Source organism: Chelmon rostratus, chromosome 22 (assembly GCF_017976325.1).
Source record: "Chelmon rostratus isolate fCheRos1 chromosome 22, fCheRos1.pri, whole genome shotgun sequence".
NCBI classification, from domain to species: Eukaryota; Metazoa; Chordata; class Actinopteri; order Chaetodontiformes; family Chaetodontidae; genus Chelmon; species Chelmon rostratus.
In genome coordinates, this window is record NC_055679.1 from 12,520,678 (window position 1) to 12,539,190 (window position 18,513).

An 18,513-nucleotide genomic window follows, 5' to 3' on the forward strand; every position below is an offset into this window, starting at 1 on the left:
TGCCAACACGTCCTGGCTCCACGTGGAGCTCCGGGCTTGTTATTTTCAGGCGCGGCTCGCAGTGAGCGCTGGCGGAGTGATACGAGGCAGCAGAGAGAGAGGCGGAAGGTTTTGCGTTGTGCATGTTCCACTGTTGCCTGCTGCGGCCTTAATGACATGATGTCGGGGGTCACTATCACATGTTGTGCATCCGATCACAAGAAAATCAAACACATTTAAGAGCACGATCAGCATTAGAAATATCCCTTGTTTGAACGACCTTTTTGCCTTAATATATCTCGAAGGCACTGCAGCGCAACAGACAAGACAGCGGGTAAATGCATGAAGCACTAGCCTATCCACATGCTCTGTACCTTTAGTCCGAGGAGTATTTCGAAGGATTGTGGTGCACTCCATGCAGAGTCATCTTTTGATTGTGGTACTGACAATATGGCACGGTGACATTTATCACTTTTAAATAACATCTCAAAGAAAAGACTTCAAATCAAGTACAAACACCTCGTCGTGCCTGTCGCGTCGGCTTCCACGTGAGCGAGTTACTTTTCCCTTGTGCACGAAAAAAGTAAAAAAAATTAAATAAGATCACAATTCAAAAAAGGAGCACAGGACAGAGGCTCAGTTCTCCCTGTGCTCCGATTCCAAATGATAACAATAGATGCTGGAGTCAATCGCAATTCACCCTCCGAGGTGTCCTGCCTCTAAAGAAAGTCACCCATTAAAATGCCACTTCGTGACACGGAGTCCTCGAGTCTTTTTCTGTCACTACGTCTCTTTATATCAGTGTCTCGCCATTTTAGAGCACAAAGACGAGTGCGAGAGTGAGAATCAAAGAGACTGCTGTTCCCTTGGCTTGGCACTTGGCGAGTATAGCACAGCTACTAAGAGATGACTTAGTAACTGCCTCTCTAAAGAAGCAGGCCAGGCTGTTTTTTCCCCCTATCGTGCCTGCTTGTGAGTGAATCCTAACAAATGAGCGGTCAGTGATAATGTTCGAGGTGAGGTACCTATGTGTTTTTCTTTTTTTTTGCAACAAATGCCTACTCTGATTATATATGTCGATGTCAGCTGCTCCCTTCTCTCAATCTCCACTGATGAACCTAAAAAAAAAAAAATCACATTAAATCCCAAAAATCACATTTGGCAAACAAAAACAATACGTGGACACCGGTGCTCGCTTTCCCTTTTCAGCGAAGGGTTGAAATGCAACTTGGCTAAACATTCTAGGGCAAATTGTACTTAAGACTCGCATTTCTAATGGCTCCTGCTTTGAATTAAAGCTCTATTTGGCACCAGAGAATGCCAATCAAGCGCCTGGTTGAAGAAAAGCAGAGAAAAATCCTTTCATACACGTCCCAGCCAGCTTTCACGCTTGCTCCCCCCTGCCAGTCTTGCTCCTTTCTGCATTAAATTTAGGTCCCATTCAAGCTATTAGGTACCAGGACACCATTATGTCTCCCTTGTTCCTCTCTTTTCGCCAGTCTTTCAGTGCATTTTATTATTCCCCCTGGTCCTCCGCTCCTTCTGTTTCTGTTTAACAAAGACCCAGAGGGGGGTTTGGTCCAGCTGTCCCATATGTCAGTCAGATACAGTAGCCAGCACACACACACACACAAAAAACCCCATCCCCCACCCATCCGACCCCGCACACTTTCACTGTCATTAGTCCCAGCCGAGGCTTTCCATAAACAAACACATCCATGCACACGCACACGTTTCAGAAAGCGAGGAGATATGGCGAGTTTTGGGAATGTATGAATATTTTACATTGCGTGTGGCTGCATGTGTCAGCGTGCATCCTGTCCCCGATGCTGCTGGTCTGGGTGGAGGACATTCTCGTGGTAATTACGGATTAGCTGCGGGGGACAGCAGGAGTGTGTATGGACACAGATGCAGTGCCGAGGTACCTCAGAGGAAATACGTGCACCCGTTTTTGTCACGCCGACAACTTCCTGTCGCTTCACAAGCCCAACGTTTTCATCAGCTCCCTGTAGCCCGCTGAACTTCAGCTGGCCGCGATCACATCAGCTCTAACTCCCTCCTTCCTCAGGGGGGCAGCGTCCCACTCTCATGCGCAGCGTGCCGCTTTTGTGCAGGTGCCAAAGCTGGACGAACTCCTCAGGCATGGCGTGGAACCATTTATAGGGCAGGATGTTGTCGTAGTAATGGTGGCTGACCGGCCGCTCGTCCAGGCCGACGGAAAACGGCCAGAAGCCGTAGGCCGTCACTTCCTCGCACAGCCCCAAAGCCAAGCTGACCAGGAAGAGCCCCGTGGAGAGGCGCTTGGCGTGCACGTTGCGGCCTTTCCAGAATTTTGCCACCGTGAGCAGGAATTCGGGGTTGGCAAAGAGCATGGTGAGGTTGGAGGAGGTGTCTGCCAGGGCGTAGTACGCCCGCAGTGATGGGTCGGTGCCAGGCTTCATGGAGAAGGCTGGCATGTAGACGTAACTGGAGCCATAGACCTTCATACTCTCCACAAAAGCTTTTCTGGACCACAGAAGGTTCTGAAATCTGAGAGACAAGAGTGATAAATGTTGAAACGTTGCATGTCATACTCTCACATTTCCTGTCAAACTGTCCACTAAAGGCATAAATGCACCAAAAAACATTTCACTTCCCAGAGTTTACAGTGTCTGCCTCGGTGCTGGGTGCGATCCTGTCGGCACAGAGAGCAAATGAAAGCATCTCGCTGCATGCACCAAACCAGCTCCTCGAAAACTGCAAAGCTAACTGTCCTCCACTGTCCTCCACTGTCAGGTGGATCAGGTCCAAGCTCTTTGACCCCATTTACAACTGCAAATAAAATGTGATGTTTATCCAGACATGTCATCTGGATGCGGGAAAACACGTTAAGGCAAGCTGTAAACGCCTCGTGATTGATACAGATTTTTGTTTTTAAGCTAAAAGAAGAAATAAAGGTTGTTCAAATTTGGAGAGCAGACATTCCTCTAATTACTGATTACACCACCAAAACATGTGTGATTCAACAGAACTATGTGAAAAATGACAGCTGGTTGGAAATGAAGGATACACTTTAAGAAATAACTGTAATAATCTGTGCAGCTGATCTGCTGTTAACAAGGCGCGTCGTTTACACAGCAGCGCACCAGGACAAACTGACACACGCTGACTTTGCAGCGAGTCTGGGGCTGATTCGCCACCAACTCAAATTCATCACATGCAGAGAGATCTGACCTCAATAAGGACAATGAGACGCAATAAAAAGACCAGGCGTAAACACAAAGGCAAGATCGGATTGTTCATTTTACATATAACATATAATGCTCCAGGTGTAAATGGGATCTTAGACTCTACACGTCTCTTATTTGCTTGATTTAATTCATCTTATAGCACTTTTATATTCCCTTGTGTTTCTTTTGCATCAATCCCTTTTTTGAGCACTTTGAATCATCTTGCTGCGACACAAGCGCACATTTTTTACTCACACCTTTGTGTGTAAGCTCGGCTTTTAAGCGCAATACAAAGACTTAATTACTGTTTCTTAAAAATCAATACGTCACAGTGCAGCATTCCCTCACCGCATCACCTCGGCGATTCCACAACATAACCCATTAGCTGTTTTTGCGCCATCAATCTCTCTGCACAAGGCATATTTCATGTTTGAGACCAGAATCGATGGATGCAATAGGATACTGATGTTTAAAATCGCAGCTGGTTACCTTTTCTCTATGATGCTGGGGTTGGCCGTGACCAGGTGCGTTCTGGTTCCAACATCCTCCACGTATTCCTTCGAAAGCGGTGGAAGGTTACACCTAAACGAGCAAAACACACATTGTGTATTTCACATTTTCACATACGCTCCATGTACATGTGTTTATATAAGCTCTTCAAGCCCTTACAGTATAAACACATATTATATGAGTCTCAAGTCTCAAAAAAAGTTATATCGCTAACTCACACTGACAGTGACGCTACCATGCCAAATTTAATTTCATGTGCCGGACAATCTGTTTACCAGAGTAAATCACGATAACGATTCATGACGTTGTGGAATAACGACCTCCTGCGAGCCTCGCATGTACGAAATCCCTCGCGTCAAATCGGAGCCATGTGTGATGGACAGATGCAGGAAATGGAGGGCAGCCGGGGAGAAGTCTTTTGTTTTTATGAATGTTGAAACACTTCCTCACTGGAACGTTCCCTCTGTTCCGGTCAATCAGCCCGGCTTTGCTTCCAAACATCCATCGGTTTGGCTATCTCAGCGACTGTTGCGCTGTCTTTTTGGTCGCTCCCGGACCAAAACAACGTTGCTTCGGCACAGTTGGGGGAGAAATCAGCACGAAAAAGACTTTTTTGTGAAGACATGTGGACCATCTGATATCTTATCTAAACAGTCCACTTCAGACTCAACCTTACGCAGCTGAGTAAACACACTTCAGTGTTACCAGATGGGTTGGGACTCAATGGACCGACAGTATGTTGCTTTTATTGGGTCAAGTCGAGCCATCCGTCCCTCCATCCGTTATCCTGTTGCAGGAGCTGGAGTCAGAAACCCAAGCGGACCTACGCAGAAAGTTGTAGACCCCAGACTGTGGGTGGACTCTGCACCTTGAGACCACACTTTTTCCTCTCCTCCATCCATCTGAGCCATTTTAAGCTGCTGATTTTATGAATGAAGGTGCGGTACGTGCACTCACTCTTGTTCTGCACTTCCAGTTTTATTGTGAAATCATTGACTTCCTGGTGTCCTCCCCGCCTGTCTGATTGTCTGCCCCACCCTGATTGTTTCCACCTGTTCCTTGATACCTTGTGTATATATAGTCTGCATCTCTGCCAGATTGTCTTGTGCACCTTGTCCTGTGATTCAGCCAGTTTATGTCTTGTTCTCGAGAACCTTGTAACTTTAGTTTTGCCTTGAAGAAAAGATAACTGTGAACCACATCCCCAAATCAGTGCTTCTTCTGACAGAGATCCTGCGAGAGCTCCGTCACGCCGAGCTCAGCGCTGCCTCACTTTACCTGTGACCTAAATAAATTCTACACCTGTGAACTGAAGATGTCTTCGGCTTGTTCTTGGGCTTCCAACTACAGAATCGGGCTGACAGAAACAAGACGCTGTTTAAGCGGCACAAACTGACAGTTCACAAGAAACAGTGGGAAGAAACGCTCCCCAAGTGACAGTGATAACACTCGATATGTGCACAAACACAGGCACTTAACGGCACACAGAACAGAAATGCTCGGATCAGCAGCTACTCGGGTTTTGCAATGCGTTTCAGGTTTCGAGGGTATAAAACTGACATAGCCAAGATGACACTGTTTATGATCCAGAAGCAAACAAGTGCTTTCCGAAAGAACCGTACAGTCAGCTGGAGCAGCCAGGAAATGCAGGCCTAACTGATCAGTTTGTGACGCGAAGTAACCGCCGTGGTGCGACGATGCATGTCGTGCATTTGTCCTCGCGCTGAACTGAATTTAACAACTGCAGATTTCCCAATAGCTCTCTCTCCAGCTCGTTCCGCTTCAGCACTCTGGAGCAGTTGCCACGTTCTCGAGGGGGATTACGGCGCCTTCAGAGATGGTTTCTCCCCCCGTCAGAACCAACGCAAACGCATTCCTTTGATTATTTGTTTCAAATAGAAAAAAAGCCCTTTTTCTCCTATTCATATGTAAATGGTCCCCCTTGTGTGGAGTCTTAGTCACCTCACGTTTTTTTTAATCTGCCGTTTGGTTTGCTTTGAGGAGTGAAGCTGAATCATTTAATGCTCCCCTGTTATGTTGCACCACCAGATGGTTCCTTTCTGCTTTATGCCTTTCTGCTCATCTCCTCTTCCTCCCTCATCTTCGCCTGTTCCGATTTTGCCTACTCACGTCTAACCTCTTTTCTCTCTTGCCCTCGCCGCAGCCCACTTTTCTGCCTTTCTCTCTTGGCTACAGTCGACAGGAGCTCTCATTATCACTGACAGACAAAGTGTCCTCTCGAGTCACATTGGTGATATACATGCACGCACTCACAGCCACACCGAGTACCCTGTTTCTCACCGCATGATGAAGTCGGCCTGGTCGATGTCCCCTCCGCATTTGCTGTGCCGGAGAATGCCGCCGTTGCCCACCACCGCGCACTTCTTCAGGGGCAGCTGCAGAGGGTTGTCCTGGGCAGAAGGAAAGATGGAGCTCTGTTAGCGCACACGCAGACACAACCACCCATAGGTCAACACGCAAAGCCACTAACACACATGCACAACAAGTATTATTTGTCTCTCAACTCAGATCCCAAAATTGAGGCATGTGCACGAGTCACCCTGCGCTCAGCAAAGCGCAGGACCTCGGCCTCCTGCTAATTTCCCTTCACAGCCTCGTGTGCTGACAGACGAAGCAGCGCGGACGTACGCAGTGAGGAGGTCGACAGAAAGTCGAGGTCATGCAGCTTATAAATCAGATTTCATTTGCTGGGATAACCTTCAAGAGCAAAGTCTATATTATACATGGTGAAATAACTCAATCTAAACACCAAGCAGACATATTTACAGGAAGTACTGCCAAACGAAAAACCAGGGGCCAAGAGCTATTCAATAAATGTCAACTCTGAACTAAATGTAACCACATTATTTCCTCGAGAAAAAAAATGATGGAAACAAACATACTTTCTGTAAATTTCCATCTCCTTTCCTGCAGTTATAATCAAATTTGTTCCCTGGTCAATGTCTTTTCTTCAGACTCTGCACAGTGTTTGTGTCTCGTCCTGTCAGATGAACTCCAGTAACCCCTTTGTACCAGGTCTCAAATGAATGACTAGATTTGAAAAGATTTTTTAAAACTATTGAGGCTGTAAAAGTGGATTTTTTTTGTTTTAATATAATTGAACTGTCAGTGCTTGGATTAGTTATGTTTGACTTCATTTTGCCACTTCATGGCATGGCAGTGCTGGATGTTTCAACCATTTGTCCATTGCTTTTAGCTAACTATTTAAACCGTTGATTCATTACCTTTAGCCAACTATTACATTACAGTTACATTACATTAGTAGGTATTTCAGTTGTTTATGCATTGTTTTCAACTAAGTATTTCAAATGTCTATTGCTTTCAGCTATTTCAAGTGTGTATCCATTTTTTAAGATAACTATCAATTTCCTGTGGCTAACTATTTCAGTTGTTTATACATCATTTTAGATTACAATTTCAGCTATTTATCCACTACTTTTGGCTGACTATTTATTCATTACTTTCAGCTAAATATTTCAACTGTCGATCCACTAATATTAGCTAACTATTTCAACTATATATATATATATATATATATATATATGCATATATATATATATATAGTTATTATGTGCAATAACCTCTGTTCGTCTCTGATTACAAAACATCCAGATCCACTAATGCAGGGAAAAGGTCACTTACAGTGCGTTGTTGCTTATTTGCACCTTGCTCTTGTTCTTCCTATTGTTCTTATTAGCACCCTTATTGTTCTTATTTTGCATCTTATCGTTCCTATTGTTCTTATTAACCCCCCGTGTGTTCTGAAGAGCTTCTGTATGTGTGAATTTCTCCATTGTGAGATCAGTAAAGTCTAATCTAATCTAATCTAATCTATTTATCCATTACTTTTAGCTAGCTATTTCAACCTTATTATCCACTACTTTTAGATAACTATTTCAACTGTTGATCCAGTACGTTTAGCTAACTATTTCATCCATTTATCCGTTAGCTGCAAATTATGTTAAGTATTTATCCATTCATGTTAACCATTTCAACCATTAAAACATAATACCCCAGCAACTGCAGAAGTACCGCCTGGGGTAGATGTACCCTGGTTGAATCCCTGCCCTACCATCATCTACATTAAAGCCTGCTATAAGACAGTAAGCTGTTACTGAGTACACTGAAATATCACGCTTCATGAGGCAAGAGCCAAAAATGTCCTTTCTCTCTGCCTTGGCTGCGTTTAAGTCGGAGGAGTGGATTACGAGAGACGGCGGAAACAATTGTGCTCATTATTCCCCTTGAAGTGCACACACTTGAGAACACACACACACACACACACACACACACACACACACACACACACACACACACACACACACACACCCCCACACACCCACCCACACACTTCTTGCCTCGGGGTCTCTCTCAGACCATGACAGGGAGGGGAGTCAGAGGACAATGCCCTGCTAACAGCACACAAGGGGAACCAGCAAGCAGGGCTCCAACTTGGGAGGGGGACACTTATTGCCGTAACACGTGGTCGAGCTCTTCCTGGAACGAGTACGAGTATCTTGACAGATTTTGGTTTGAGGTGTTAACATAATGTACAGCTGCACCTAACAATGATTAATATTCAGATTAATATACTGATTCATATTTTAATGAATGTTGTAGTTCAAAAAATTGTGTTTTTTTTTAATTTACTTAAAGTATGAACCTTTATCCCAGCAATTTCTGTTGCAGAACAGAAACAGACAGGAGAAGTACATGCAGTGAGGATCAGAAAGGACGAGATCAGAGGAATCTATTGTACAGTACAGTAAACTGTGTTTATGGCTGCTCTCTTTGAGCCATTGAACTAACCAGCAATTAACTGTCAAAGCCCTAATTGGCACATTCCCTGGCAGGAGCTCAGATGCTGTAGCTGTTGCCAGCTTGGTGTAGCGAGGCCGGTTGTCTGTGCTCAGACCTGCAATCACAGCACTGGTAGTTGAGAAGGCAGAGAATATGTGTGTGTTCACTTTCGTCCACCCCACCTAACTACTGGTTACCTTCCCTGTGGGAAACACACATAACCGTTCTCGATATAGGCTCGCAGAGGAAGCGCAGCCACGCTACTAGAAATAGGCCATGCGAGCGTCAGATGGAGACTCACACAGGCACAAAGCGATGCATGGAGGCAGGGTGGAAGCATGACCTCGTGCGGGGTGACGCACTGGAGTCTCACACGGAGAGAAAACTAGCCTTCAGCTACATCCCAGTGACACAGTGATGGATGTTGCATGAAAATCACATGAAACAGCGACCTCATCATCCTCCTCCGGCCATGCAAACATCCATAGATGTTTAATGTTGTGTAGATGAAGAGCACCGGGACTTTGTTTCAGGGCAGACACGTCACTGTTGAGTTTTTACCTCATCTAAAATGGGATGGTGGCAGATATCTCAGCTCAAAACCACGCAGAAGTAGTAAAATATATCTTTTTTTGTTACATGGATTGGTATGGTAACGGTAATTAACGATAATTCTGATCACTGATTAATGCGTTGAGCATTTTTTATCATTAAAATGTCATAAAACAGTGAAAAAAATGTCCTCATAAGCGTCCAAATCCAAGGTGGTGTCTTCAGATTGTTAGTTTCGTCCAAAAATCAGCACATATTCATTTTAAAGTCATGCAAAAGAAAGAAAAGCAGCAAATCTTCACATCGCAATCTTTGACACTGCTGCTTGAAAAACCACTCTGATCATTAATTAGCAGAATAGATGCTGAATAATTTCCTCGACTGACTAATCAATGACTCATCTCACTGTGTTGTCTTAAATTCGGATGTGCCAGCAATGAAACAGTTTGTTATATTCTAACTCACGCACACACACACACACACCCACGCTGTGGTTCAGCTCGGCCTCTCTTCCCATTGTCACGTCCTCATCCATTCACCTCCCCCCACCCCTCATGAATGAACATGCACGGCTCACGCCTGCAAATTAGGGTCAGATATTCATCGCGTTCACCGACCAGGATATTAAACTGCAGATCTGCGACGTCGGTAACGGGAATCCAATCTCAATTATTGGCGAGATGCACCGCCCCTGGATACAAAAACCACGGCAACGGCACTCACACCAGGATTTCTCATTTTGTCCAGTTTCCAGGCACAAACGCCCTCATCCACATGCGTGCGTGCACACACACACACACACACACAGGCATGGAGCCATGTAAAAATAGCCCAACAGCCCTTATCTGTGTACATATACACATGCACAGAGGCGTAAATACACACTGTAGGTCGTTCACATCACAAGGAAAGGAAAGGGGAAACAACCCAGGAGGGAGAAAACTTGAAGCACATCCTTCTCCAGTTATGGTTTAAACACCCCCCATCTTAGACCCATGTGGAAAAAAAACACGACCTCTTGAGCAATAAACAGAGCAGGAGCCTGATTTGATGTAAAACATTAAATATATACACACAAAAGATACACAAACACTTAAAATCTGCCCCTCGCCAACTACCCCGATCTCCTGCCTCTAGTTTTCTTAAAGAAAAAGGGAAAGATGCATCATAAGGTACAGAAACATTTCACTGATGTTTGCAGCACCTTCTCCATCCTCTCACGTCCGATCTGAAGATGGACTCCTCTGACACTGCAGAACGCTACACCATTAATCCTCTCTCCTTTCGAGGGAGTCCGCTCGCCACACTGCACCCCCCCATCCCCGCCTCCATTATGGATCAACAAGGATCCACATTAAAGCACACACACAGTCCCCACAGCAGTGTCGTATTGCGCCGAGTGGGAGAAAAAACGGCCTTCCATCATCTGGTCTTAGTTACTTTTGAGTAACACAGCTGTGCCTCTCAAAGTCGTTGTCTTGGGGCTCTCTGAGGGAAAAGCGAGCCCTCAAACTCCAACACGGGGCAGCGGAATGAAACAGACTGAATGCGGACGCTGTTGTTTTGCGTCTTGTGTTGCGTCGTCGTCTACGTACCTGCACAAAGAGCGAGTAGGTCTCATTGTTGACGGTGTGCGAGTGGTAGAACTCGCCGTCGTACCACAGGACCTTGCCCATCGGCGAGTTCTCCTTGGTCACGGCGAACATCCTCTGCGGATCGCAGCACTCGGTCAGCAACTTCCTGCGCAGAGAGGACGTGGGAAACAATGAGTCCGGTCTCAAGTGAGTCGCCGGGATTCAGGTGGGAGACAAGCTGTAATAAGTGCTTCGCTATTTGCAGAGAGAGCCAGAATAAGACGTGCACTGATATGACAAGACAGAGAAGCACCATGTGAGGTCAAGTGCTGCACATCGGAGGAAAGGCATGCTTTAGGTTTTATATGGCTGCAGCTTCAAGGATGTCAGCATTCAATAACAGGCTCGTCTAATGGATGTGCAATAGCGGGATTGCCCTCAGCTTTTTTCACTCTCTCAACTGTTAAATTGGAAGAATCCTTTGGACAAAACCTGACAAAACAAGGGCCCTTAAAGCTGCGTGACACTAAAACCACAGCTCCAAGTGAGCATCACGCCCGGCTGGAGGCCCTGTCCGCCGCTCTGCAGGTGTCAGCTCCTCTCACGCTCCTAATCGGCTTTGCCTCGGAGACTTTCTCCCCTGGATCAGATTTAAATAAGGCTGCCACAGTGGAGCTGCCGGGGCCCGCTGATCCGGTTTGGCTAAAAAACAGTGTCGCCGTTCAAATGAAGCACCCACACAGTGTCAGCAGAATAAAGAGTGTTCATGATGTGTTTGTGTCTCCTGTGGCATTACTGTGATGTTCCTGCAGGATATGATGCAAAGTTTTCAAAGCTTTCAGAATGTTTTGCTGAAATTAGCTGTTATTTTGAAGACTTTTACTAATATAGACTATTTTCTAGTGGGCATCTATTACAGTCTCACCATAATGACAGGACGCCAGGGACTGCAAAGAAGACAAAGGAGGTCACATGCACAATTTGCTCTCAAGGCACCCTCCTATGTTTACTGCTTTATATCACTTATTAAACATTGTGTGCATTGCTTCTTCAGTCTCCTCTAAAGTGGATGCAGGATATAAAAAGTCATGAACAAAAGGAAAATCTCATTGTTGACCTATTAGGACGAACTTAAGGACAGCTGGCAGGAACCACTGCTGCAAACCTCTGCACAGAAATCTGAGACCTGAGACGAACCTGTACAAATCGATGCCCGTCTGGTTCCTCTGCCATACTGGTCCCTGCCTCAGCACCTCTTCCACGATGTCTTTGTCGCGGGGGAGTCTGTAGAAGGGGAAAACGTAAAACCAGCAGAGCACCAGCACGCACAGTGCGGCCCACGCCGACAGCTTGCCCCGGTAGCATCGCACCATCATCTTCCCCCTCCTTCCTCACGTCTGTCGCGCGGCTCAAAACAACCGACGCGCGCGCATCGTATCCGGTGCAGGAAAACGCAGGCCCGGTTCAAAGCTGGTCCGCTGCAAACCCGCGCCTCATCCCACAAACGGGCTGGAGTGTGGATGGTGGTGGTCCGTTAGCGGGCTGTCTGGCTCAAGCATCGGTGTGGGAACGCGGCTGTGTGTCGGTGAGGCTCTGATGGAGGGAAGCAGAGGTGCCTGCCCCTGCAGCAGCTCGCATCGGTTGCGGGGTCGTGGTGCAGTGTGTCGGTCTCTGCAGGAATCCGCCGCTCTGCTCTCGGTGCATCACCATCCTTCCAGCCTGCTTGAGAGGAATCATGCGGGCCTCCTCCCCGCCCGGTGACCCGCTCTATCGTAATATGAGAGGGGTGTCCGCGTGCGCCCGATCCGGTCCACCTTTATCCTCTTTCTCCCGCCCGAAGGCTCCTCTCCTCCGTCCTCGTCCTGCTGCAGAGGCTGCGGTACAAGTGAGCCGGGCCAGTCCAATTCAGACTCCCTCCACCTCCCCCTCCTTCTCCTGTCAACACCCCCCTTCACGGAGACAAAGTGCTTCTTGTGCTGGACGCGCATCAAGCTCGCCACAAATAGCACGGGTAAGAACGGAAGTCAATCTCCAAATTAAAAGCATGAACACTGAGCACACAAAATCATACTTTACAAAGTACACTGTGCCATTTTTTGTTTCCTTCAAACACACTTAAGTGTGCTCAAGTAGTCCTTGAGAACCCCTTGAGTAATACTTGAGTGTACTTGAAGTGTAAATAGTTGCTAAACTTTAAGTGTACTGAAGTCCACCAGTGAAAGTTAGGATTCACAAGCATTCAAAACACGCTTTGTAGTACAATTGTATTGTTTCACGTGTTGGAAATATACTTCGAAATTCTTAAAATGATGTGAAATTAAAGTACACATTAATTAAGCATGCTCACAGAGTATTAGAAGTATTACATTAGTGAGCCTTGTTCACAGAGTTCTTGCATCGCAGCAGTGAGTAACAGGTCATCGACACAGTGAATCAGCGTACAGCCTGGTGATGGCATAAAACGAGCCAATGTTGCTCCAACTACTGCAGAAACTACTGTTCGGGAGTCAGTTAGACCATGTGGTAGGCAGTTAAATGTTTATTGCCTCCCTTTCAAAGTGAAAGCAAAGAGTGGCTGGGTGTCTGGACAGGAATACTGAAAAATGCTGATTTTAAATCCACAGAAGAAAAAAATGCATCCTTGTCAGGAACAGCGGTGAGAATGGATGTATCATGAGGTCTTGAGTGAATCACCTTGTTTGGTTTAGGCACAGGATTAATTGGTGTGTTCAATGGTGACATATCCGATCCAATCACTTTCTGCTGCAGCAGTGCATCAATGATTGGAGCTAATCCAGCTTCCTTTCAGCATGAAGAAGATATTGTCTAATGTACACTGGAGTGCAGTTAGGCTTGAGGGATGCTTGATGAGGAGTACAATCAAAGTATCCTGTATCAGTGCTGTGTTGAGCCCACAAGGATGCTGGAACTTGAGAAACATATGGTGGTGTAGGTGGAGCTCCTGCATTAAGTCTGGACTGATAGGTCCTCATACGCAAACAACTAAATAGGTTGACTGCCAGGACCAGCGATTGGCTTTCCGGACTTTCATCGGCTTGTTGTTAATGTTAAAATTGCAGTTGGAGCTACTGATTCCTGACTTCTTACACACTTGTGCACTGGGTGGATGCATATTGGCCAAACATGTTGAAATAAACACTCCAGGTAGTTCATCAGTCTGTGGCATGTGTGCCGCCTCCATCCATATTTCCTTAAAACTTGTGACAATGGCTCCAGTGGACTCTCCTGATCGGTGTTTGCAGTAATTAATGTGTCATGTCTTGTTTGGATTTCTTCATCTTGGTCAAGGGATCAATCAAATCTGTCTGCGAATGTTCCAGGAAAAATCTTTGAATTTGTCTGTGTGATCATCTGCTCCAACGTTGTGACATTTTCAGCCTTTTCTGTTTCAGTCCATGCAGGGAGCATTTGGAGAATAACGAACCAGCACTTTTCACCATTGTGCTGATCACGCTGATTGGTCTGCTGGACTTATGAGACAAAAGCAGCAAAGTTTTCATGAGGATTTGTTGCAGCCTTGCTAACAGCCAACACATTAGAGAAGTAGTGATGCTTGGCAGCAACATTTAGGGATATGCTGTCTCTGTCGACCCTGCCTGGCGCCTTTTTACCTCCTCTTACAGTATTACTCTGTTAATCCTGTCGGTTTCCTGGGGTTCCTCCTGTCTGACTCTTCAGCCCTCTTCTTGTTTTCGTTTAGCTTCGGCTCATTCCTTCGTCCTATCTTTCTGCCTATCTGTGTGTGTGTGTGTGCATGACTTCTATCCCATGATGCCTTACGCTTTTTTGTGTTTATAATCCCAGTTTGGATCTCCCATTTCCTAATTCACCATGTCAATCATGTGTCTCGTGGAAATCATCAAAAGCACCTCTTCTTGGATAGGGATTTTTTGTTCAGCCTGACAAATTTTCCACAAACGGATCAGTGCAGAATGTGCCACAAATTCTCGCCAGGGTTTCATATTTTGCCTCCTTTTGGCACTTTCTTTATATTTTATTGTGTTGGAAGCTGTCTTCATTGTGCTCTGTTATTTGCTCATTCCTGTCTCCTACAACAAGCAAACTCTTTAAGAAATCATAGCAGATATCGCCTAAGTGTTCCAACACTTAAACTAAAACTTATGCCGAGTGTACATGTAAACAGGCATTTTTAAATCAAGCTTTTTCTATGTGTTTTGGCTTTTTGTCCACACACAAATGCAGTTTGAGGTAAAAAAAACTGAGCTTCCAGGGTGAAGAAATTCAGAAGCTCTGTTTGCAGTGCTGACAGTGAAAACAGATTGTTTGGTTTGTGAGGACATTACCTCCTTTGTTTACATGAGGAGATTTTGTGCTCACAGGACTTTGTGCATGTTTTCACATAAATGTACAATGACTCTTGTACTTTAATTGAGGAACAAAGGCGGTATAATACAGTACAGAGATCACATAATCTTCAACGACACAGACCAGCATTGCCAGGTTTGGACGAGACCTGGTCGTGAATTTACTATGACCTGCTGAAGGATTTGCAATCTAGTGTTCAGACCTCTAGTTGCATGTAGCCTACCAGAAATGGCTTTTTGCCTGGCTTCTGATTGGCCAACATGGCCTTAGGGTTAGCGTTAAATTGGCATCTGTTGTACAGGTGGACTAGACGTGAGACTGTTCTGTTGCTCAAATTACTTTAAAAGTGAGACTGTTCAGTTTCTTTAAGTGTGAAACTCAACACTCACATTAAAACTGAGAAATCCAGCTTCTCTTTCTGCAGACAAGGGAAACACCTGTTCCCCAAACAGGCGGTAACTTAGGATACACAACAAAAGTTGGGGAAAGTCCAGAGAGAGAGAGTGAGAAATTACTTAAAAAGAATCAATGACAGTGACTCAGTCCAGGAAGCTCACTTCTGCTTCTTCGGCAGCTGTGAATGATTATTTTATCACTTTCTGGCTTGACCCTTGAGAGTTGATTTCTAGAAATGACAAATGCTCGGAGAACAAAGTGACTCAAAGCCCAGCTCAGATCTGCAATTTTCTGATGCTTAATGAAGCACACGGGAATATGTACATGCAGGAAGAAGAATGGATACCACATGGGAACGAGATATAAGACGCCAAGGTTAGTGGCAAAACAGGTGGGATGCGCTGGAAGTGGAAGCAGCTTAATCAGGGTCAGATAAAAGAAATATGTTGAGGGAGGAGGGTGTGATGACAACCTGGCTGGAATCTAACAGGGAGAGAAAAAATACTCCAGTCATGCAGTAAAGTGCAGAGTCCAGGTAGCTATTGTTATGCCCCGCCCCCTGGTTACTGTTGCTAAGCACATCCAGTCCCTCTTGTCCTCATTGGGTTCTTTGAATAGCTGTTCAGTCGGATGCCTGAAGTAATTTCTACTTGTTCTATGAGATAAAATATTTCAATAAATATCCCACTTGTGAATTTTAGACCTTTCAGATGTCTTTAAAAAGTTGGCTGGTTGTCGATCGCCAGACCTGGAAGCTACTTGCTAGTCCGCCTTTACCGCCTCGTGTGTTAATATTCACGCTTGTACAAACTATTCTAACTCCAACTTTCCAACTTGCAGATTCATCAGTTGAGAGTAAAGTGTGTACAGTGTAGCGTGGTCGGACGCTGGTGACAATATGCCTGTGTGTAGTTCATTTATAGCCTTATGTTAGCTTTTTGCTTTTAGCATTTGTGTTTTCTGCTTCAAAAATCACTAAAGTGGTGTTCATTTGTGAAGATCATGTTGCTTAGAAAAATGTGAAGGTATCCAAAACATTTGTTTGTATTTTCTGCAATAATCCAGAATCTAATGGAAAAAAATCCTGTTGGCTTTTTGTCGAGGGAACGAAAGGCAATGCTAACATCCTGGTTGGTCATCCCTGTATGTGGCACAGCACATATTTCCAATGATAATGATGGCAGATTTACCACTAAAAACTCACAATTCTCTCTTACACAATGGACTTCTCATATAGCCTATGAAGAGTATGAATTCTGTCATCTTAAACAATTGTAGCCATCAGATTTTACCAGCTGTAGCTAGCTTAGAGGTAAGATCGGGCCCAAAAAATCCAGCCCGACCCGACCCAGGCCCGCGAGTATTAAAGCCCGACCCAGCCCGAGCCCGACCAATTAACGTGATTTGCAGGCCCGAGCCTGAAGCCAACCCGAAATTTCATATTTTATTTGTGAGGACTCGGGAGGGAAGGGGTGATTTATGATAACAAATTAAAGCCTGTCTTTTGTAACGAAATCTAAGTTAAGCAAGACTGTATAAACATTTACATCTTTTATATTTCTGTGTCTGCAGAGGTTACATTAACCGACAATTTTCCATCATTGACAGATTTTTTTAAGAGTTGACGGGAAAAATTTAAGGCTGTCCGTCATTTTGACGGGTTGAAAATTGGGCCATAAACCACAGCAGCAGTACGTCCTTAAGAATTTAGCGCGGCACTTTAAGAGAGAGAGAGGCAGAGAGACAAAGAAGAACAATGACGGATGGATAATAGACAGAGACGCAAGTTTTATCAGCGCAAGTTTCTGTAGCATTTTCAACAATCAATTTGAAGCTTTTCCACACCTCACTCTTACCGGTGGGTGTTTGCCTTTTCCATTCCCCTGTCTTTAGTTTATCCTTCACTTCTTGCTGCTCCATATCGGGGATACCAGCAGGTCAGATGCGGACTTGCGGAGGGGAAGAATTTTAAGAGGACGACGTTCACGTGCGCAGAGCATGCTCTGGCTCTGCGGCTCCTGTTTAGCCTTCTCTGTTTTATCCAAATTATTTATTTTATAACAAGTATTCCGTAGTTTAGTATCGTTTTAGTATACATTTTTATAAACATATATTTATTTAAAAAAAAAAAAAAGTCAGCGAGAGAGAAGCCCGACCCGACCCGACCCGAACGTAATGATTGACATTTTAGGCCCGACCCGGCCCGAAATTTGGGTCGGGCTCGGGCTTGGGCTTGGGCTTGGGCTTGGCCTTAAGATCTTACCTCTAAGCTAGCTTGCCTAAGCTAATGCTAACGCTAAACTCTGTCAACCTTGTTGAAAACATTGCCTCCAGGTGATTTTTTAAAAATGTGTTCAGCTAATTCATTTTACTTGTCTTTATCTTATCTTTACTTTGGAACATACTTTCAATTTGCTGTAATTGAGCCACTTTGTCAACATGGGCTTTTATTTTGAAAATCCCGCTCCACAGTCCTGTTTTTATTCCCGGTGGCTTGACACCGGCTGCTGCAGAATCAAAGCGTCTCGCCTCGGCTTCCCGCTGAGATGTGTGATGTGAGGTGCTGCCGCCCCCTACTGGATGTACTTTGCACTGAAGGCCGGAAGATGATAGATGGGCGCTGCTGCAGCTGCCAGCCACAGCACCACACCCTAACTCCACAGTAAAGTCACCTGGTGATCTTGTTTTACTCCAGACAAATTCTACCAACTTCTTTTCTGCTAAATGAAGCAGGACGCTCACATCCTGCCCAGCAATATCAAATGTTTGACTCGATCCTGACTTCTCTGCACACCGGAGGCAGCAGTGCTGTGTCATAATGAAGCTCTGCTGACCTCGTGTGGACAAGGCCAGCGCTCAGACTTTATTTTAGTTTCATTTCCAGGAAGAAAAAATCGTGTGGGTGGAGGCACATTTTTAGTAACTTGAACTTTTTCGCTTGGCTGCCCGCTCTGTGTGAGAAGGTGGTGCCTTAAGTGGTGTGTTGACAAGGGCCAAATGTCTTCATTCTGCATAGGAACCAGTCAATACAGTTCAGTTCTTGTCTGGACTCTCAGTGGAAACTGTCAGGAACGTCTTGACTGGTTGTAGGAGCTAGATTTGAGGGTAAATGTTAGGTTAGGGAC

At 45.2% G+C, this 18,513-nt stretch overlaps 1 protein-coding gene across 1 annotated transcript; it reads right to left on the reverse strand.

The window, feature by feature from the left end:
- Positions 1-1,661: 1,661 nt before the first annotated feature.
- Positions 1,662-12,484, reverse strand: st8sia1 (ST8 alpha-N-acetyl-neuraminide alpha-2,8-sialyltransferase 1). The gene is made up of 5 exons (XM_041964196.1): positions 11,843-12,484; positions 10,667-10,811; positions 6,000-6,109; positions 3,678-3,770; positions 1,662-2,508 (listed from the first exon to the last, which is right to left on the reverse strand). Exons 1-5 carry the CDS (start codon positions 12,019-12,021, stop codon positions 2,028-2,030), a joined length of 1,008 nt encoding a protein of 335 aa, XP_041820130.1. The 5' UTR covers positions 12,022-12,484; the 3' UTR covers positions 1,662-2,027.
- Between the last annotated feature and the right edge of the window lie 6,029 nt (positions 12,485-18,513).

Coding starts and splice junctions, on each gene's coding strand:
- st8sia1 (XM_041964196.1), bottom strand. CDS start 12,021: ATGATGGTGCGATGCTACCGGGGCAAGCTGTCGGCGTGGGCCGCACTG. Junction 3,771..5,999: donor CAGGCCGACTTCATCATGCG/GTGAGAAACAGG, acceptor TTGCTCGTTTAG/GTGTAACCTTCCACCGCTTT. Junction 2,509..3,677: donor CCCAGCATCATAGAGAAAAG/GTAACCAGCTGC, acceptor CTTGTCTCTCAG/ATTTCAGAACCTTCTGTGGT.